General features: G+C 49.3%; 1 protein-coding gene across 1 annotated transcript in view; it reads left to right on the top strand.

Moving 5' to 3' along the window:
- The window catches only part of NUP93 (nucleoporin 93), a 567,849-nt gene that overhangs the window by 365,421 nt on the left and 179,107 nt on the right, over positions 1-23,321 (top strand). The window contains exon 12 of the mRNA XM_086947697.1: positions 2,055-2,148. Coding sequence (XP_086803823.1) covers positions 2,055-2,148 — 94 coding nt within the window. The remainder of the gene's footprint in view (positions 1-2,054; positions 2,149-23,321) is intronic.

Genomic DNA, 23,321 nt, shown 5'->3' on the forward strand with positions numbered 1-23,321 from the left:
ATGGCATCCCGAGCTACTCCGTATGAGCATTAATCCCCCGATCAGTCTGCCTCTTCGGGAGGATCTTCGGTCGCAGCAGCAAGGGATGGTCTTCCACCCGAACCTGCCCAGTCTCCACCTCCTTGCGTGGAGATTGAGCGGCGGCAGTTGACGTCTTTGGACCTGCCTCCCGAAGTCTGTAATGTTATCTTGGCAGCCAGCCGTCTCTCCACTAAGACGGTATATGCCTGCAGGTGGAATAAGTTTGTGGCATGGTGCACAGCAAAGGCTGTGGATCCCCTTTCTGCCCCTCTCAGAGGTTCTTCTTTTTCTTCTCTCTTTTGCCCGGCAGGGCTCTGCTCTGGGCACTATCAAGGGCTAGCTCTCTGCCATTTCCGCCTTTTTAAGGCTTCCAGATCAGCCTTCCCTTTTCAAGTCCCCTGTTGTAAAAAGATTCTTAAAAGGCATCACACACGTTTCCTCCTGTTCCTTTCGTGATGCCTCAGTGGGACTTGAATCTAGTTCTTAGTTTTCTGATGTGTGCTCCCTTTGAGCCACTTCACAATTGCCCTCTTCGTCTCCTCACTCTAAAGACTGCTTTCCGGTTGCAATCACCTCTGCCAGAAGTGTGTGTGAGCTCCAGGCTCTTTCTTATAAGCCTCCTTTTCTCTGTCCATCTGGACAAAGTTGTTCTAAGGACTCGTCCTTCTTTTCTGCTAAAGGTTTCACTGTCTTTCACATTGGGCAGACCATCACTTTGGCCACCTTCTTTCCGCCTCCCTCAAAAGAGGAAGAGAGACTCCACCGTCTGGACCCAAAACGTGCGCTCTCTTTCTATCTGGACCGCGCACAACTGTTCCGGGTGGATGACCAGCTCTTTGTTGGCTACGTGGGTGCCAAGAAAGGTCGGGCTGTGCACAAGCGGACCATCTCTTATGGGTTGTTCGGTGCATAAAGGCTTGTTACTCCTTGGCTAAAAAGGAGCCTCCAATGGGGATGCACGCCCAGTCTACCAGGGCGGCGGCAGCCACTACTGCTCTGGGACGGTGAATTCCCTTGCATGACCTCTGTCAGGCAGCTACGTGGGCCTTGCTGCACACGTTTACCACGCACTACTGCCTGGACAGCCAAGTCCAGGGAGACTGCTTCTTTGGCCGTTCTGTTCTTCAAGACTTTCTGGTGTGATCTTGGTTCGCAGACCCACCTCCGGGGTTGGTATTGCTGGGGTATCTATTCTAAGGTATGGAATCTATCACTACGTGTTTCTTTCAGATGCACAAGTTACTTACCTTCGGTAACGATATATCTGTAAGAAACATTAGTAGTGATAGATTCCTTACCGTCCCACCCATCCTCTCCTTTCTGCGAACTGATTTCTAGGGTTAAGGTCATACCTTTTTGGACCCTAGTTTCATGGCACCAGTGGTCAGTTTCTTGCATGGCTCTGCGTTCCTGGCGCGGAAAGTCGTGTACTGAACTGACAGCGCGCGTGGGGGCGTCTAAGTAGCTCCGGTGACGTCATCCTGGCGCCAACGACGCACGCGGAGCCACACGACGACACCTTACGACGCTCAGGGGTACTGCTGACGAAAAACGTTCTGGATCCAGTCTAACGCCTGTGGGTAATTCTAAGGTAAGGAATCTATCACTACTAATGTTTCTTACAGATATATTGTTACCGAAGGTAAGTAACTTGTGCTTCTCTTTCCATAACATTTCCAAATTAATAGGGTAATAGGGAATCATTCAGGCTCGTGACTATGAAAAATACTAATACTAATGCTGGAAAAATTTTATTGCACAGAACTTTGTTGGCCCGTACAGGTGGTCTGTCATTGTGTTTCAAGTCTTTGATCTGAAAGAACCAAGGACAGCTGCTCTGTAGTCAACAAGAGTTCCTTTTTTTAATGATAAAACCAATATTGTGTTTAATAGCTCTCCTTTTAGTCTGAGGATTCCTAGTTGGTATTTGTGTGAAAGGAAATTACAGTCATTCCTTCATCTGAGAACTTAATTTCTGACCTAATTTTGAGGAAATCTGTGTGATTACAATGGTCTTGTTTTTTTGCTTTTAGTTGAACCAGGTGTGTTTTGATGATGATGGTACAAGTTCTCCGCAGGACAAACTAACATTGCCACAGTTCCAGAAACAACTCCTGGAGGACTATGGTAAAATTATAACCAAACACAGTTTCAGACTGCTTTCAACGTTTGTTTTTTATATTTTTGGTGTTTTGCTGTTATGACGTCGGTTTTGTTACCTCCTGCAGAGTAGCTATTTGACCCTAGAACGTTGTTTTCTGTTCCGGCTTCATAATGTGAATTCAGTTAGAATAATGCACCAGGATGGCAAGACGGTGTGCTTAATAAAAGTGTGAATGTGTTTGTGCAATGTTGCTGTCATTAAAAATAAAAACCTCTGCCTTGTTACCAATAGAACATTGCACTTTCTTTCACATAAAGTGACAATTGAAAAGAATGGATGGCATTTAACAAGGACAACATTTTTTATAAGACCATTTTAAAAGAATCTAACTTTTGGACATGCCCACACACAAATATATATGTTCAATTAGTCCATAATATTGAAAATATGTAGAAATGTAAAACTTTCTGTTAATTGATAAAACGAAATCAATGTGAATGTCATTATGTTGTCAGCATTCTCATAAAGCCATTACTGCTCTTACATTTTAAGAGTGCTAATTATGCGTACAAGAACAACACCCTCTTGTAGGTTTTTGGAGAAGGAAGGCAGTGAGTTCCCAATGTGACAGAGGTTCTTACTTGTATATTTATAATTGCTCTTCACCTTCTTTGCCAAGCCCGGACCATGGATATATCGCCTACACAGGGGTATCAAGTCATGTGCATTTTTCAAAGTCATGAGATAACCTTGAAGTATATCTTGCCCTTGGGCCATTCTAACGGTCAGAGTGCTGTCATTGAAGAGAGGGGTAGTTTTCCATGCTGCAGCTATTCTGCGTTAACCCATTATAAGGCCAACATAAGGCCAATAGCTTTAGCTATGGGTTAGCTTATTTCCTTTATGGCTAAGATCACCAGACGGCACATCATGGTGGAATAGACCACCTTCCAGACCATGGACTGGGTGCACAGGGGTACTGACCAGCGGTTCCGACGAGGGATACTGACCTCCAACTTGCTCGGAAGACAATGAAGGGCTTGAGGAAGTTGCAGAACCACTGCCTGTGTTGCTGAACCTTTCGTAGTCCGTAGGAGCTCAGGAACAGCAGACCGGTCAGCTTTGTTGCAGTGCCTGCAGATGCAGAAAGGTGACTCCTTCACTCCAAGGGAGATTCCTTTGGGTGTCTTGCATATCCACAGGCCTTGTACAGAACCTGTATGGTCGAGAAGACCGTCAACAGACAACTCTCTGCCTTCCTCAAGACCAACTGATCCCTCGACCCCTCACAGTCCGGTTTCCGAGCAAACCACAACACCGAGACCGCCCTCATCGTAGCCACCGACGACATCAGGTCCCTGCTCGACAACGGAGAAATTGCTGCCCTCATCCTCCTGGACCTCTCAGCAGCCTTCGACACCGTATGCCACCACACCCTGATACAGCGCCTCAGCAACACGGAATCCAAGGAGCGGCTCTGGAGTGGATCATCTCGTTCCTCGACGAAGGAACCCAGAGAGTCCGCCTTCCCCCATTCCGATCCTCGGCCACCGAAGTAATCTGCGGCGTTCCGCAAGGATCCTCACTCAGCCCCACTCTCTTCAACGTCTACATGAGCCCTCTCGCAGCCATCGCACGCCAAAACAACCTCAATATCATCTCCTACGCCGACGACACCCAGCTGATCCTCACCCTCACCAGCGACCCCGCCACCGTCAAAGCCAACCTCCAGGAAGGAATGAAAGACGTCGCGGAATGGATGAAGATCAGCCGTCTGAAACTGAACTCAGACAAGACGGAAGTCCTCATCCTCGGACCATCTCCCTCCGCCTGGGACGACTCCTGGTGGCCCCCTGCCCTGGGCACCGCACCCAAGCCAACGGACCACGCACGCAACCTGGGCTTCATCCTGGACTCCTCCCTCACGATGACCAAGCAAGTCCACGCCGTCTCCCTCACGATGACCAAGCAAGTCCTCGCCGTCTCGTCATCCTGCTTCAACACCCTGCGCATGCTCCGAAAGATCTTCTGATGGATCCCCACTGAAACCAGGAAGACGGTCACCCAGGCCCTCGTCACCAGCCGTCTGGAAAACAGGAACACCCTCTACGCTGGAACCACAGCCAAACTCCAGAAAAGACTCCAGCGTATTCAGAACGCCTCAGCACGACCATTCCTGGACATCCCTCGCCACAGCCACATCTCTGCCCACCTGAAAGACCTGCACTGGCTCACCGTCAACGGGAGGGTCACGTTCAGACTCCTCACCCACGCACACAAGGCTCTCCGCGACACGGGCCCGAAGTACCTCAACAGCCGCCTCACATTCTACACACCCACCCGCCAGCTCTGTTCCGCCAGCCTCACCCTCGCCTCCGTCCCACGAATCCGCAAATCCACCGTCGGAGGAAGATCCTTCTCCTACCTGGCAGCCAAGACATGAAAAACTCCCTCCCCACTCACCTACGGCTGACCCTGGACCATCTTTCCTTCAGGAAACAACTCAAGACCTGACTGTATATTGTAATTGCTGACAAACTGGGAGAATGGACTCCGAAGGTTGTAGGGGTGTCCAGCTCATGCAGGGGCACACTCACACTTAGAACTGAGCACCCTGCCTTCAGTTTTAAAAGGCCTGCCTTAGGGGTGACATAGGTTTTTAAGTGCAGTGACCTCCGATATAAGTAAACTTATATCTGTCGTATGTGGTGCTAGCACCAGCTTAAACAGGCTGCAATGGCAGGCCTTTAGTCACAATTTGAGTGGTCTTTCATGGGTGGCATAATACATGCTTCAGCCCCTAGGAGACCCTTGGTGTACCTATGCCCTGCGTACCTTAGTACCCTATACTAGGGACTTACAAGGGTAGTGTAGTCACCATGTCCAATTTAGGGAAGAAGCACAGAAACTGGGGTCCTAATTAGCAGGATCCCAGTTAGACTAGTCAGTAAAACATAATGACACCAGCAACAAGTGGGGGTGACCATGAAAGCAGATCCTACTTTCCTACACATGTTATTATCTTAAGGCTTGGGAAAAGTAGGAAAGTCTTGTCTGTAATGTCAACCAAGATCAAATAACACTGTTGATCTCTTTTAGTAACCCTGGTCAGCAACATTCTAAAATCACTAACTGGTAATAGAGCCTTGGAGGCTGAGCTGGTGCGTTCCTCCTTCCTGGTGTAGCCTGGCCGGTCTTCCGGGGGTCCCGGGCTGTTCTTCATGCTTCCGAAGGTTTTTTTTGTTGTCGGCTCCGTTCTGTCTAGTCTGTTGCCTTCCGACTGTAGTGGTCTCGCCTTCTTTTCCCTCGTTTCCTTGGACCCTCTAGGTTATTCTTTTCCTCTTCCTTGCCCTGGCACTGGTTGGAGGTTCTGTTGCCTTGTAGGGGTGCGGGGTGCTTTGGCTTCCCCTGGCTTGCCCTTGGTTCCTCTCTTGAGGGTGAACGGGCTTCCTTTCCTCTTTTTCTTTCATCTTCCCCTTGGGGTTGGTAGTGTTCTGCTTGTGGGGGCTCCCCCTTGCCTGGGGGGGGGACGAGGCTCTTTACCTGTCTGTTGGACTAGTCCCCAGTGGGACCCTCTGTTATGTTCAGGCTGGTGAGGTCCTTTCTCAGACCCTCCTTCCCCAGGGGTATGGCTAGAGTGTCTATTCTACTTTAGGTAATCTGCGGCTAGTAGGCTCTATCAGATGTACGAGTTACTTACCTACGGTAATGATGTATCTGGTAGAGCCGATTCTAGCCGCAGATTCCTTCACGGCCCTCCTTTCCTCCCGGTTCTGCGAGGACCTTTCGTTTGGTCTTCTGCTCTCGCCTCCCGGGGATGGGTATGTCTCAGGTGGGTGTATTCCTTGTTCTTTTGACAGACTGTTTTATCCTGTTTCTTGTTCCTTCCTCCTCTATTGGCGCTTTGGAGGATGGATCTAGGGGTACTCATGTGCCCCCTCTCTTCTAGCTGTTCCAGGTTGGCGGCTTGCCTTTCATATCGTTCCCTCCCTCCCTCCCTCCCTCCCTCTTGGTTACTAGGGGGCCTTGGAACTCTGCAAACCTCTGAGTTGGGGTCCCCTGGTTGTGCCTTGCCCTTTGCCCCTTGGGGGTTGTCGCACTCTGTGCCGGGGTTGCCTTGGAGGTTGTCGTTCCCGGTTTGTCTTGGAACTGGTACCCCATCGTTATTCTTAATTGGGGTCATGGCCCTACTACATGTTATTGTGACATTTTTGCTTGTGCCCCTTGTCTCAAGGGGCGGGGGGGGCTGTCTACATGCTGGCAGGGTGGCTGTTCATGGCTGCGGTCTGTTCTTTCTTCTTCCCTGCCTTTGGGTACTGCAGTGTTGTCATTGCTCCTTTTGGTGTTGTTTGTCACCATTCCTTTTTCCAAATTTTCTGCTCTTCCCCGCACACTGTTCCCATACTCCCACAGTTTTGTCTGATGGCTCCGCGTTGTGACGCGGAAAAGTTCCCCAAAGATAACTGACGTAGGCTCGCCGGTGTGAGACTTATGTGACCTCGCTGATGTCATGTACGCGAGCAAAGCCTGGGCGGAGCCACATGATGCCGTCCCCTTGGCCGCAGGGATGCTGGGCAAAAGGTTTCCGTATCCAGTCTCACGCCTGGGGATAATTCTACTTTGATGAAACTGCGGCTAGAATCGTCTCTACCAGATACATCATCACCGAAGGTAAGTAACTCGTACTTCAGGGTATGTCTGGGCTTCCCCATTGACATGCCCTTCGATGGTTCGCATCTCTTTGGAGAGAAGGCAGATTCAACGGTCGAGCGCTTTATGGACAGCACAGCTATGGACAGGTCCTTGGGCTTTCCTATGGTCCCTCTCCAACCCCAATCAGCCTTCTGCCCCTTTTGTGGCCATTGAAGGGGTCTCCAGCCGCACCAATACCCTCCCCAATACCACGGCCAGCAGGCTTCCCAGCCTTTTTGTGGCCGAGGGTGCGGGGTCCTATAGAGAACGTGGGACAGGCGGACAGTGGTCGAGCCATTTCCCCCACCCCCTCTTCCTGGCAGTTGCTGCTTCCAAGCCTCTTTAGTTTGCCCTCTGACCATCATGGGCACACAGTGGGATGCAGGATACACCATTACTTGCCCCACTGGCGTTCAGGGACATCACACCGCTGGGTCCTCCAGATCATTCAAAGGGGATACTCCTTCCCTTTGTAACTACCGCACCACCCACCTACAATCATCTGTTTGAGGACCATCTCTCCTTGTTCCATCAAGAAGTGCAGGCTTTCTTGGCCAAGACAGTCCTAGAGAGGGTGCCTGCATCGAAGTAGGTTGTAAATGTTATTCCTGCTACTTTCTGATGTCAAAGTAGGAAGGACTTTTTCTGTCCTAGACCTGTGTCATCTCAACCTCTTCTTGAAAGAGAAGTTCTAAATGTTCACGCTCACCCAAGTTCGATCTGCCCTACATTTGAGAGACTGGATGGTAGCATTGGACTTGCATGGCGCATATTTTCTCATCCCTGTCCTATCTTTCCCACTTACGTTACCTGCATTTCACGGAGGGCCAGGAGCATTTAAAGTTTGCTCTGCTTCTTTTTGGCCTTACCAGCACCCCTCGAGTGTTCACGAAAGTGATGGTGGTGGTTGCAGCTCATCTGCAGAGATTGGTTCCAGTGTTTGACGATTGGCTGGTGAAGGCGGGCTAGCCCAAGGCAGTCGTCTCCTTCAGACTACGGGAAACCTCCTGCCGAAGACTCCCTCTTGGATTCTTTTTCATCTGGATTGTTCTGGACACAGTGCAGTTTCGGGCCTATCCTCCAGAGCGGCGATTCCAAGATATTCAGGTCATGATAATGATGTTTCAGCCTCTATCCTAGATTTTGATGAGATTGAAGCTGTTGGGCCTCATGGCCTCCTGCATACTGCTTGTTACTCATCTACATTGGCATATGTGGGTTCTGCATTGGACCTGAAGTCCCAGTGGGCACTGCATCAGGGGAATCTCTCTGTCATGGTCCAGATCTCGGAGGGGACTCCTAAAGATATGCAGTGGTGGCTAACTAACTGTGACTGCATCAGTGACGGACCCCTCTCCCTCCCCCAACTGAAGCTGACTGTAGTGACAGATGTGTCACTCCTTGCCTAGGGTGGCCATCTGGGTGAGGTGGAGATCAGAGGACTCTGGTCTCCATCGGATTCTGAGTTCCACAGCAACCTTTTGGAGCTCCAGGTGAGTTGCTTGGCATTCAAAGCTTTTCTTTCTTTGATCAAGGCGATACTGGTGCAGGTGTTGAAGGACAACACCACTGCCATATGGTACTGCAATAAGCAGGGCGGGGTGGGGTTGTGATCTTTGTCAATAGGCTCTGCAGTACTGGACAAGGATGGAATTTCATGGCATTTCCCTGGTGGTTCTACACCTCGCGAGCTCTCTTAATGCTGTTTTAAATTAATCTAGGACCCTAGTGTAAAATTTCCCGATTCATGCCCTTATATAGGTATACATTATCCAATCCTTATATAGGCATAGAAATCATTACCATATTTAGACTGAGCCTATGCAGCCCAAATTCGGCATGGCTACTTCCACTAAGTTCCAAGAATCAACAACGATCTCTTAGAAAAACTCGCCTTCAGCAGCTAGGGACTTCCCCTTGTCTGAATACTAATTTATCTAGGAAATCATGGAGTTTTCAAAGAACTGAGTCTTTGATGATGTTATTAAGTCCAATCACACGTCAAACTCTGCACCTTCAAAATATAAATATGCCTAGATTTTCCCAGACAAACACACAGTGGTTTGGAGCAGATCGACTAACTACTTGCCCGACGTCCTGCAGCAGGTGCCGAAGGATGCCGACCCTCCAGCTGACGCACTGAGAGACTCTGTCTTTTCTCCTGCCCTGAAATCCAGCTCCATTGTTTCCAGGCTACCCTTGCGGGTTGCTGGGAAATAGAGTCCTGAGAGAGAGATGCAAGACCTCCTTCCTTCTAAACTAAGGTACGGAGCTGATTAGACCCTTAGAGAATTCTTGATTATTATATACCCTGTACTTTATAACCAGTATTACGATTGTAGCAGTACATTTCTTATGCTTGAGAAAGAAGACTGTTCAATAAATACTTTTTATTGAAAACGCCGGTCCCTCTACTTTCTCAGCACCTCTGGTGAAAAGAAGCATGCACGATTGACTGAGTAAAATAGCTATCTATTGTTTCCTCAACTCTAGAGATTGATTTCTTATTCTTGGGAAACAAAGTTGTCATGTTTATGCAGTTGTCAGAAACTAATCCCTTCTCGTAATTTCGAGAAAGTTTCTAGTGACCTCTGAGCTAGCTGGCACTCGCAATTAAGTTTAATATATATACGATAGGGACCCAGTCGACTTCAGTCCTACGTCTAAACTATAGTATATGTCATTCCAATGCGCAGAGCCTATTGGGAATATAGGAACTACACTACAATGCCAGAGCGGATGAATTCAGATGACTATGCCTAGAAGATCTCAAATGACGTCTCCTCTCCGGAAGTGGTGCAAGGTCTCGTTCAGCATTGGGCAGAACCTTGGTTATATCTGTTCTCCACTACTGAGAACGTTCTGTGTCAGCAATTTTGCACAGTAGAGTTACCATGGTGAATCTCACTTAGAGACGCCTTTCGTCTCAAGTGGAGATCCAGCTTCATGTACACCTTTCTGCCAATACTACTCCTGCTCAGAGTTCTCAAGAAGATTAGAAATGACCAGGCCCAAGTGATTCTGCTCCAGATTGGGCATGGAGAATCTGGTACCCTGAGGTGCTGAGCATCCGTCTTCCTGTCAGGCTGTCCCTTTAAGAGGATCTTCTGTTGCAGCAACAGAGGAAGGTTCTGCACCCGAACCTGCTCACCCTCCACTTTCATGTATGGCTTTTGAGCAGTGACAGTTGACCGCTTTCGATCTTCCTCTTGAAGTCTGTAATGTTAATGTGGGAGGCAGGCGTCCCTCCAGCATGTGCCTGCTGTTGAGTCAAGTTTGTGTCATGTTATCAACTTTACCCCCTCCCCCCTTCTGCGTCTTTATCTAAGATTGTATTGTTTGCATTGTCTTTGACCCAGCAGGGTTCTGCTCTGGGCGCATTTAAGGGTTATCTTTCTGTAATCTCGGCATTCTTGTGGTTGCCAGAACCACCTTCTCTCTTTAAGCCACCTGTTGTGGCTAGGTTCCTTAAAGGCTTGCAAATATGTCCCCCCCCCCTACAGCATTTATCATGCCTCAGTGGCACCTCCACCTAGTCCTCACCTTTCTCGTTGGTGCACCATTCGAGCCTCTACATAATTATACTCTAAGGCTCTTGATATTAAAGACTGGCTTTTTAGTGGCCATTACATCGGCCAGGAGGGTCAACGAATTGCAGGCGCTCTCTATGCACCCTTCTTATACCATCTTTTATCTTGACAAGCTAGTTCTCCGGACATGTGCCTCCTTCCTTCCGAACGTTGTGACTCCATTCCATGTGAGCCAGAACAGCACCCTGCCTACTTTCTTTGCTCTACCTCACCCCTCCAAAGAGGAGGAGTGGCTCCACCGCCAGGACCCAAAAAGAGTGTTGGTGTTCTATCTTGACCGCACAAAATAATTCTGGGTGGACGGTCAACTATTTATGGCTTATGTAGGAGCAACAAAAGGGAAGGCCGTGCAGAAAAGGACAGTCTTGCGATGGGTCATCTTCTGTATTAAGATCTGCTACACAGTAGCCAAGCAGTAACCCCCTGAGGGAAGCCAAACAACACCATCTACCAGCACACAGGGATATTGTTTGAAAATCCAGTATGATGCCTGGGGATACTTTAAGTTAAGGAATCTCCGGATGGATAGTGTCTATCAGATAAGGCGTTACTGAATGTAAGTAGCTTGTGCTTCAGAAGATAGAGTGCAGGACATTCAATGGTAGATGATGTATCTTAATGTGATGTATTGCTGACCATTGTCCTGTCATGGTGGTTATGCCCTGTTGGAGGAGTTACTTCAGCAATATGGATGTAGGAGGTTTCTGGTGGAGCATAGAACACAAATCTGAGCTGCATGCAGTCAGACCATCTTTTAGGTTCTTATGGCTTCTATCAAGGCTAGGATCATTCCAGGTGCCAACTGACAACCCGACTCTTATGTATTATTGCAACAAGAAGATGGTGTTGGCTCATGTGCTTTCTGCAGACATTGAAGTTGTAATGTTAGATGACACTTTACTTGATCTACCTGACTGTCATCCATCTAGTGGAATTTCTCAACATCAGAGCAGACAATTCATCAAACTTCAAATTGCTGACAAGTAGTGGCCTTGGTACTTGAAGGCGACATAGCAAATTTTCACCCAATGGAGCAGACAAACTTGGTAGACCTTTTTGTTACTTCTGAAAATGCTCAGTGTCCAGCGTTTTGTGCATTGGAGTTTCCACTTTCGGAGGCTGTTAGCACAAGCATACAGCCTTGGGTGGGACTTCGACCTACTGTACACTTATCCAGCTCTACCCCAGTAAACCGAGGTGGGTCTGAACACAATTCATTTCTGTAGTCCTGGATTAGGCTTGCAAGGTCTGGTACTTCTAAAACCTAACCATGAATGTGGGCCCTCCAATTGCCTCTTCTAGAGCATCTATTCTCTCAGCTACAGAGGTGCCACATCCACATTTCCACAATTTAAACCTTCAGGTTCGGAAATTGCATGGAACCATCGGAGTGTTTGAGCTTAAGCCAGAAATAGTGGATGTCATTGTGGCTGTTCAGTCCTTTCTTGAAGTCCAAATACTGAGGTCTTTAAACTTGTTTTGTAGCCTGGGAGAAGTGGTTCAACCCTTTCAGGCAAAACTGCCTGATGACTTTTTGTTTGTTTTTGTATTTGTCCAGCTAGGCTGTGGCGTGTGTACAGTTAAATACTACCTAAAGCCTTTTCGACCTTTCACCCTCTTCATTCAAATCACCAGTTGTGATGCATTTCTTAAATGGGCTTTCAAATATGATTCCCTCCTGCTGCCGTCATTATGCCACAAGGGGGCTTTAATCTGATCTAAAATTCCTGATGTGTGCTCTCTTTGAGCCTCTTCGCAAATTACCTTTAAGACTTTTGACATTAGAGACTGATATACGCTGATTTTTGGTACCTATTCATCTTTTCGTCCCAAAGTGCTGCCATTCTCCAGACCATAACCTTTCCCATGTAGAGAAAAGGGAGGGCTACAATGCTTGGATCCATGGCAAACTCTTAGGTTCTCTGGCAATAAGACTACTTCAATGGATATTTCTACCTGCAGATTCCTCGCCTTTTGAATATTGAGACACCAGGATGGATCTAGAAACTTTTCCTAGTTCTCCTAGGGTGTTGGAGGGTGCTTGCTCCACATCGGCGCCAGAAGCGACACCATTAGGATGGCAATGGAGCAGTAAAGCGCTCACCCTTGTGGTCTGATGTCTGGCAGATCCTGATCTGACTTTCAGACAATGTGGTGAGAGGGACCCCTTGGCAACCCAAAGGACTAGGGTTCGACAAAAAAAGAACAAAAGGTGTCCTTTGGTAAAACTCATTGAAGTCCTATTTCAGCCCTACTGGACAGCACAACACCACTTACCAGACTATAATCAATCATCAGACATCCAACCCAGGGGTTACTGTTCGGACCAGTTATCAAGATGCGTTAGCACAAACACCTAGACGCTGTATATCTGAAAATACAGTTTATAAAAATCTCACCAAGTTAAAAAGTAATTTAATCCTAACATTACAGAAGTTTGTTATCTGCTAAGCAAAAATTTCATACGCAATAGACAAATGTAAAAAACACAAAAGACGAGAGTATAAAACAGACATTAATCTTTGTCATAAAGGACCATTTCCGTCTATACAAGTTGTTTAAGATGAGCACTGATGTACTGTGAACCATCAACATCTAAGGTAGCATCAAATTGACGGATAAATGGAAAGCAGGCGTCGACGCGCTTCAATGGTTATGCTGGTGGACCATCTTTATCAAGACAACAGATTGATGAGCTCTCGTTGAATAAACCACATCTATAATACAAATATATCAATTAGGAAACCAAGATATTTTTAAAAACATATAATATATACTACTTATAATTGGCTAAAATATTAACGGGCCACAGCTTCATTCTCAATACAATGTTTTTTTTTTGTAGTTCCAACACAACAATGGGCTGGATCCCAACAGTACCCCAATGGAAATAGCATAGCAAACAGCAATATTAGCCAATCACCCAAGCACAAACATACCTGAATACTATTAAAAACAATAATGAAAGAATGCACTTACTAAAAAAACTTTTTCAATAGTTAAAAATCTTTTTTAGGAATTTGCTCCGGCGATCCAATCCCCACTTGGTAAGTACCCGACCCGATTGGCACCCAGCAAGAAACCACATATATTTGAATCAGTCATTGGTCCCAAAAATCAAGTATCCATCCACATTTCACCCTCATTCTAGCTTGTCTCACCTATTATCAGGCTAGTCCCATATTCATCCAGCTCACCTTTTGTCAACATATAGTATAATTTATTGCAGGCATCTTTTCATTCTTGGGGACAGCATAAATATGTAAAAGCTACAAAAAGGAGGATATAAATGTATATATTTTAGAAACGGGGCCTCTTGCAGCTTATTACCAATTTATCCAATTGGGTTTAGTAACTCTAGACATATTAGAGAACCTACCTTTTAATTGTATATGCAGTGCTCCTTTCAACTCTTCTGTTGGTTCAAATATTGGAGCTTATTCTCATAAGGGACTCTTCCTCTAGTAAACCCAGTATGTGCAGGCCCTCTGATAATAGAAATTTGGTACCTCACAGTCACTAAAGATCCTGATCTGACACGTTACCTCTACCAGACATCCCTCAGGATCCACCTCCAGGTGACACATGGTATCTTCACCCAAGTTCTGGTTCCAAGCACTGCTTACATCATACTTTGATTGCCATATTGGAGGTATTCAGGAGAGCCATGGTCCCCCTTGGAGCACCTTTGAACTTCATGGGACCTGTATGGCTGCCATTTGATCTTCCACTTGCGGGACTTCCTGGGTGCTATTAGCCCTTTTCTTGCCACAAACTGTTCCAACATGGCATCCTTCAACACCGGCTCCATTGCCAGTACTACACTCCTCACTGCAACAGCCACCTGCTCCTCCTTCAGCATAGATGACTCTTCTACTGACTCATAGACCAAATGTGCAGCTTCCAATGGCAGAATATCCTCACCTAGAGTCTAAGACAAATGCCCCTCAGATCCAGGAGGAAGGCCCTGCTTCTCCTAGAGAAGCAGGCAAATGCATTTTACAAGGAGACACTTTTTGGAAGGGATTCTGACCCTTTAGACAAACCAAGAGTTGATGACAATATGGAGCACCCTAATACTTGCCCCTACACCCAGATGAATATCGGTGTCTGGGGGAGGCCAATGGCATAGGTGCATCTCTGAATGTCATGCCACTCAGTAGCCAGAAAAGCGGCTGAGGTTTTGGAGCTTCCTCTTTGGAGATGGTGGCTAATATTTCACCAGAGGTACTCTGCAGAGGCAACAAAAACCTCTTTTACATTTTAATGATTCCCTGCTAGACTCTGTTCTGGCTATCTGGGATAGACCATCATCTTCTCCGATGGTGAGTCAGGCAAATGCCAGGTGACACAAGCTTCTCTAAACACACCTGTATTCTCAACACCTGTATCCTGAAGATTGGGGCTTCTTGTTCAAAGAAGTTAAAGGATTGTTGATAATTCACTTTTTGTGGGCTTTCCCCCATACATTGGGAACTGCAGTTCTGAAATAATCTTATCCTGTTGGATTTTCCACTGCATCAAGCTGTTATATGCCATGGTCAAGAAGGATCCTCCTGAGGGCTCATTCCACTAATGAGAAAGCTGCAACTACAGTCCTAGTTCAGTGTGTCTCTCTCCTGACGTCTGCTAGGTGTCCAAGTGAGTATCCCTACATGCTTCAATTATCAAGTCCGGTGGAAGGGCCAGTTTGCATCTTAATTCTTTCAGGCGTCCTCTCCTAAGATGCCCCTCCTTGGAGGGTTCCTTGCTTTGGTACTGATTCACAATGTGAGGAATCAGAGTTTAGGAATATTTATCAGAAAAATAAGTTGATTACTTTTGGTAATACTCTTTCTGGGACATTCTGTAGCTGCAGATTGCCCCAGTATTGGAACTTTAATAGATTCCCATGCTTGTATCATTCTCCGTCGTCTGAATGGGAGCCTCGGTAGTATCACAACCATAGAAACAAAAGAGAAAAAATAGGCCTAGGCCTCATCTCCTTTTGTATCCTATCACCCTCTTTGTGCAAAAGAGACCAAACTTTTTTCAGGACCAATCCGAGCAGCCTCACCCCCTAGAACCTTCCTGAGAGAGCTCAGAGCCTCAGATTTTTCTACCGCACGTTGTGCTAGGGAGTCTCCACTGAGCTCTGCTCAGTTTTTCTCATTCTAACTGTTATTTCTTCAAGTTTTCTACTTCAATCAGGACATGTCTGACAAGGAGAAGAAGGCCTTATTCAGGGTCTGTGCGTCTTGTGGAAAAAAGCGTCTTTTTGTGGAGGATAAGCATGAAAGCTGTATCTATTGCTTATACCCTGACCACAAGGCCACAGACTGCAAAATTTGTAGAACCTTCTCTACAAAGACACTTTGTGACAGAGAGGGACGGCTTTTGACCTGGCTTCAAAAAGTGAAGACTTGGAAGGAGGTTCTCCCATCGGATGAAGAGGATTCGACATCTCTGGCTTCCTCTCACAGATCCAAGAAGAGGGTAGGTCTCCTCCTGGTTCTTCTTCGGCTGAGCCCCCTTCTAAGGCCCCTCATAAGATCTCTGATCTTGGCCGCCTTCCTCGAGACGAACGGATCCCTCGACCCCTCACAGTCCGGCTTCCGAGCCAATCACAGCACCGAGACCGCCCTCATCGCCGCCACCGACGACATCCGAGCCCTGATGGACAATGGAGAAACAGCGGCCCTCATCCTCCTAGACCTCTCCGCGGCTTTCGACACGGTCTGCCACCGCACCCTAGTACGGCGCCTCAGCAACATCGGAATCCAGGACAAGGCGCTGGAATGGATCATCTCCTTCCTCGACGGAAGAACACAGAGAGTCCGCCTACCACCGTACAAGTCAGAGGCCTCCGAAGTCATCTGCGGCGTCCCTCAAGGATCATCTCTGAGCCCCACCCTCTTCAACGTCTACATGAGCCCCCTCGCGGCCATCGTACGCAAACACAACCTCAGCATAATCTCCTACGCCGACGACACCCAGCTGATCCTCTCCCTGACCAACGACCCCACCGCCGCCAGAGCCAACCTGCACGAAGGGATGAAAGAGGTAGCCGAGTGGATGACGACCAGCCGCCTAAAACTGAACTCAGACAAGACGGAGGTCCTCATCCTGGGCCCCTCACCCTCCGCCTGGGACGACTCCTGGTGGCCTCCCGCCCTGGGCACCGCACCCAAACCGACAGACCATGCACGCAACCTGGGCTTCATCCTGGACTCCTCCCTTTCCATGACCAGGCAAGTCAACAACGTCTCCTCGACGTGCTTCAACATCCTACGCATGCTACGGAAGATCTTCTGGTGGATCCCCACCGAGACCAGGAAGACCGTCACCCAGGCCCTCGTCACCAGCCGACTGGACTACGGCAACGCCCTCTACGCCGGTACCACCGCCAAGCTCCAGAAGAGACTCCAGCGGATCCAGAACGCCTCAGCCAGACTCATCCTCGACATCCCACGAACCAGTCACATCTCCGGACACCTGAGAGACCTTCACTGGCTCCCCGTCAGCAAAAGAATCACCTTCCGCCTCCTCACCCACGCGCACAAAGCCCTACACGACCAAGGCCCGAGCTACCTCAACAGCAGAGTCAACTTCTACGCTCCCAAACGCCACCTCCGATCAGCCAACCACGCCCTCGCCGCCGTCCCCCGCATCCAAAGAGCGACTACAGGAGGAAGGTCCTTCTCCTACCTGGCTGCCAAGACCTGGAACTCCCTCCCTCCCGACCTGCGCCTGACCCAAGACCACCTCTCCTTCAGGAAGAAGCTGAAGACCTGGCTGTTCGAGCAGTAGCGGCACCCCCCCCCCCCCCCCCCCCCCAGCGCCTTGAGACCCTACGGGTATGTAGCGCGCTTTACAAGTGTCATTGATTGATTGATTGATTGATTGACAAGTCTGAGAGGGCTAGTCCCCTTCAATCTCCTCACGGAAGTGAAAAGGAGAGGCAGGGACAGGCTGCTGGATTAGTTACAGCCTCTAAGGACAAAAAGGAGGTTTCTATTACTTCTCCTCCGTCCAAAAAGGAAAAGACTGGTGACAAACACTCTACAGGCACTGCAGGAACCGTGCCTGAGAAAAAACAGCGTCCGTCGACGACAAAAGCATCAGGTACGTCGACAACGATTACTTCTGGCAAAATTCCCGCTGCTTCCTTGGCACAGTCGACGGGCTCGTCGTCGGTAGCTGTTTCAGCGTTGACGACTTCGTCGTCGTTCAAGGTTCCTGGTTCGTCGCCGATAACTTCTTCAACGTCGACGATGGTGGTCTCCGGAAAACAGCTGTCGACTGCATTGTCGACGACGAAAACTATGTAGACAACGACTTCGACGACAATGATGGTGATGACGACGAGTTCGTCTACAAGGCCGTCGACGATCATCCCGTCGACGACGACCAAGCCTCCGTCGACTAGGTCTTCTGTGCCGTCGACGATTCCGTCAACAATACCGTCGACTACCTCCCCACCGTCGACGACTGCTCCGTCAATGGGTCAAAAACTGCCATTTCCTCTGCAGAGAATGAAAATTACACCTGCGATGTCTCCTCAACGAGTTTCTACAGATCTACCGTCATTGCTTCTAGATGACGATTCGGAGGAGGATGAGGAAAATGAAAGCCATTTTGGGGATGCCTACAGTCCCTCAGACTTAAATGTAAAACAGCAGGAGACTGACACAGAGGAATAATATGAGCATTGTGACCAACGGGTGCATCAATATGTTCCACAAGGACTATGTCCACCTGGTTTAGGACAGGACATGGTGGCCATGCCCGCCTCTTTAATTTCTGACCTGCAGTTGATGCTGCAGGACTATAGGAACAGGTTTCCTCTGGAGCAGTCAATGCAGTCTACGCAACCTCCACCTCAGGCGTTGCCGCAAGCGCAGCCAGTGGTCGAACTTCCTCCTTCACAAGTGGTGTCTCTCACACCACCAACGGTCATTCCTAGGGTCCTTTCTCGGACACCGGATCCCGGACCCTCCACTCCTATTCAGCAAGATACCTCTTCGGATGATGAGGTACAGGTGGATCCCTTGACTGATCCATTACAGGACCCAGACTTCGATCAAGGAGACAGTGGGTTGCAAGATCCAGACGCCACTGATCGGGATACTTCTATTTCCCCTCTGGTTGATATAGGGGGGGTTCCATAACCTCATGGAGAGAGCTGCAAAGAGGTTGGACTACCGATTTCGAAGGAAGAGTCTGAATGTTTCCTGTATGACTTTAAGGATCAGTACAGAAGATCGGTCAAGTCCATTCCTATTATTGAGCATGTGTGGGAGGAAGGTATGAAGATCATGCAAAATCCAGCCACTGTGATTGCGGTTCTACCCAGGTTGGAAAAGAAGTATAAGGCTCCAGATGGCAGTCCAGCTTGTCTTCTTGGGCAGCCGAAGCCTGATTCAGTGATATCACAGGCTGCTCAAAGCAAGTCTAAGAACCCATCAACACCTTTGACTACGCCTCCGGACAAGGACGGTAGGCGCCTGGATTATGTGGGGAAGAGGTTTTCTTCCATGGCCAGCTTACTAGTTCGAGCAGCAAATGCTCTCGCCATTCGAGGCATATACGATCGCCAGATGTGGTGTGACATGGAGCCGTTCGTGGAACAACTGCCAGACTCCGCAAGGAAAGAGGCTAAGAGTTCTGATGGAGGGAGAAAAATCATCCTCTGAAGTTATCGACTGCGCTATGGACATAGCGTCCACAGCTTTTCGAGCATTGGCATGGTCAGCTGTGCTTCGTCGCCAAGGTTGGTTGAGAGCCACCTGGTTTCGTCAGGAGGTCCAAAATAAGATCCTGGACCTCCCATTTGATGGAGAGATGCTCTTTGGTAAGCATGTTGACGATGCCCTGCTGAATATAAAAAAGGATACAGACACGGCGAAGTCTTTGGGATCACTCAACTACCGTAAGGTCCCATTTAAAGGCGCTCGTGGCAGAGGTTTCTCTTCATACAGAGGCAACACCCAACAGAGATATTCCTCTCAGTCTTCACAATCTTATAAGACTCAGTATTCAAATCAACGGCAGGGACAATCGGCGTCTTACTCTCGCCAACCTCCGCAAGGGTGTCAGAACCGTCAGGGACGCGACCGACCCGTGCCCCCACCACTTCTTCAACAAGGCCGACGCTGTCATCGCACCCCACCTGCGGGACATCATCAACTCCTCCTTCGACACTGCCACCTTCCCTGAGAGCTGGAAGCACGCCGAACTCAGCGCTCTACTAAAGACACCAACAGCGGACCCCACCGAACTCAAGAATTACCGCCCCATCTCGCTCCTCCCGTTCCCAGCCAAAGTCATCGAGAAGACCGTCAACAAGCAGCTGGCTGCCTTCCTCGAGACGAATGGATCCCTCGACCCCTCACAGTCTGGCTTCCGAGCCAACCACAGCACCGAGACCGCCCTCATCGCTGCCACCGATGACATCCGAGCCCTGCTGGACAACGGTGAAACAGCGGCCCTCATCCTCCTAGACCTCTCCGCGGCGTTCGACACTGTCTGCCACCGCACCCTAGTGCAGCGCCTCAGCAACACCGGAATCCAGGAGAAGGCACTGGAGTGGATCATCTCCTTCCTCGCTGGAAGGACACTGAGAGTCCGCCTACCACCGTTCAGATCTGCAGCCACGGAAGTCATCTGCGGCGTTCCTCAGGGCTCCTCGCTCAGCCCCACCCTCTTCAACGTCTACATGAGCCCCCTTGCGGCCATCGCACGCCAACACAACCTCAACATCATCTCCTACGCCGACGACACCCAGCTGATCATCTCCCTGACCAACGACCCCGCCGCCGCCAGAACCAACCTCCACGAAGGGATGAAAGACGTAGCCGAGTGGATGACGACCAGCCACCTGAAACTGAACTCAGACAAGATGAAGTCCTCATCCTGGGCTCCTTGCCCTCCGCCTGGGACGACTCCTGGTGGCCCCCCGCCCTGGGCACCGCACCCAAACCGACAGACCACGCACGCAACCTGGGCTTCACCCTGGACTCCTCCCTCTCCATGACCAGACAAGTCAACGCCGTCTCCGCGTCCTGTTTTAACATCCTGCGCATGCTACGGAAGATCTTCCGGTGGATCCCCACCGAGACCAGGAAGACTGTCACCCAGGCCCTCGTCACCAGCCGACTGGACTACGGCAAAGCCCTCTACGCCGGAACCACCGCCAAGCTCCAGAAGAGACTCCAGCGGATCCAGAACGCCTCAGCCAGACTCATCCTCGACATCCCCCGGAGCAGCCACATCTCCGGACATCTGAGAGACCTGCACTGGCTCCCCGTCAACAAGAGAATCACCTTCTGTCTCCTCACCCACGCACACAAAGCCCTACACGACCAAGGCCCGAGCTACCTCAACAACCGCCTCAACTTCTACGCTCCCAAACGCCACCTCCGATCGACCAACCACGCCCTCGCCGCCGTCCCCCGCATCCGAAGAGAGACAACAGGAGGAAGGTCCTTCTCCTACCTTGCCGCCAAGACCTGGAACACCCTCCCTCCCTCCCGACCTTCGCCTGACCCAAGACCACCTCTCCTTCAGGAAGAAACTAAAGACCTGGATGTTCGAGCAGTAGCGGCACCCCCCCCCCCCCCAGCGCCTTGAGACCCTCTGGGTAAGTAGTGCGCTCTATAAATGCCTTGATTGATTGATTAATTGACAACACCAAGAGACAATAGCGGCCTCCTGGCTCTACCTACTGTACCTCCCCTCCCAGTCACATCAGTGGGGGGCAGGATATCATTTTGCCTGACCAGCTGGAAGTGTATAACATCGCCCCAGTGGGTCCTGAATATTGTTCAGAGTGGCCATACGTTGGAGTTCCAAGACCTTCCTCCAACGAGAGTTCCGGGCGCCACCCACACAAAACATCTGGGACTGCTCCACCTCGAAGCCCACCAATTGTTCCTCAAGGGGGCAATAGAACCAGTACCTCTCTCTCAGAGGGGCAAAGGTTTTTATTCCAGGTTCTTCCTGTTTCGGAAGACGGCAGAGACTTGGTGCCCCATACTAGACCTACGAGAGCTCAACACCTATCTCATCAAGCTCTCTTTCAGGATGGGCACTCTCCAAAAAATTCCTCCTCTTTTGAACCCAGGCGACTTATTTGGCGTCTCTGGATTTAGAAGATGCGTATTTCCACATTCCAATACACCCAGCTCACAGACAAGATCTGCGATTCACAGTGGGGAAGAGCCCTTTCCAATTCAAGGTGCTTCCGTTTGGCCTTCGGTCTGCACCTCGAGTATTCACCAAAGTGTTGGCACCAGTAGCAGCTTTTCTACGAAAACAATCCCTGGAGGTTTTCCCTTATTTGGACGACTGGCTCGTCAAGGCTCCATCTTTCAAGGACACCTCTCAAGCTGTTTCGGTTTGCACTCAGTTGTTCAGTAATCTGGGCCTTCAATTGAACAAACACAAGTCAATTCTACAGCCCTCCAGAACCACAAGGTTCCTTGGGGCCATTTTAGACACGACGCAATGCACAGCTCGTCCTTCAGAAGAACGTCAACAGAAGTTGATCATATCGGCTCGCCAACTGTTCTGCAAGAAATGCCTTTCAGTCAGACAATACAAGTCCCTACTCTGGTCGATGTCATCCTGCATACCATTAATACCTCATTGCAGGCTGCGAATGCGTCCTCTGCAGGAAGAGCTAGACAAACAGTGGTGCCAAGCAGAGGGATCATTCAACGACAAGGTGTTGTGACACCAAAAATGAGAAAGGCCTGCGAATGGTGGCTAGTGCAGGACAATATCGCACAGGGTCTGACGTTCAGAGTTTCACCATCCCCTCTGATCATGACAACGGATGCCTCTTTGGAAGGTTGGGGAGCGGTGCTCCGAGATCTTCAAGCTAGCGGGCACTGGAGTCCAGAACAGCGTCAGTGCCATATCAATTTTTTGGAGCTAGCGGCCATTCATTTGGCTTTGCAGGCTTTCCTTCCCAGGGTCCGAAATCATACAGTGCTGGTCCGGACGGACAATACGACGGCCATGCACTACAGCAACAAGCAAGGAGGAACGAGATCGCACACTCTGTCCAAAGAAGCTCAGAGGATTTGGGATTAAGAGATTCTACACAACATCAGCTTGAGAGCCGAACATCTGGTAGGCTCTCCCAATGTCAAGGCGGATGCCCTGAGTCGCCAGACAGAGGTGAATCACGAATGTGAGTTAAATCAGTCCATTCTGGAGAGTGTGTTTTCGGTCTGGGGGACACCAACCATCGACCTTTTTGCCGCTCCGGAGAACGCAAAATGCCGGTTTTACGCAAGCAAGGTTCACCATCAGGGATCTCTGGGGAACGCCCTTTTGATGGCCTGGTACAGCGCATTCTTTTACGCTTTTCCGCCAATTCCCCTCATTCCTCGAATACTCAGGAAAATGAAAGCGGAACCGTGCAAGATGATTCTCATTGCACCAGCTTGGCCCCGGCAATTTTGGTACACAGAACTCCTTCTACTCTCCCAAGCTCATCCGATTCGCCTACGACCAATTCCTTTCCTATTGTCAAGGAATCAAGGACAAGTTTACCATCCGGATCCGAAATCACTGCACTTGACAGCGTGGCTCCTGAACACAGAGAGTTCCGTCATCTGAATCTCTCCCAGGAATGTAGACACGTTTTGTCCCAAGCTCGAGCACAGAGCACTAATAAGACTTACAAGGCTAAATGGAAGAGGTTCTGCCTGTGGTGTCAGAGACAAGATCTCCATCCTTACAAATCTCTACCTCATCAACTCTTGCCATATATACTATCATTGGCAAAGTCTGGGTTGGCGCATTCATCTGTTAAGGTACATCTTGCAGCCATATCAAGGTTTAGGTGCAGTTCTTCAGGCCCTTCCTTATGGTCCTCTAGGATTATTAAGCAATTCTTAAAAGGCTTGTTTCGAATGTATCGT

The sequence above is a fragment of the Lissotriton vulgaris genome, chromosome 12 (assembly GCF_964263255.1).
Source record: "Lissotriton vulgaris chromosome 12, aLisVul1.2, whole genome shotgun sequence".
Classification (NCBI taxonomy): Eukaryota; Metazoa; Chordata; class Amphibia; order Caudata; family Salamandridae; genus Lissotriton; species Lissotriton vulgaris.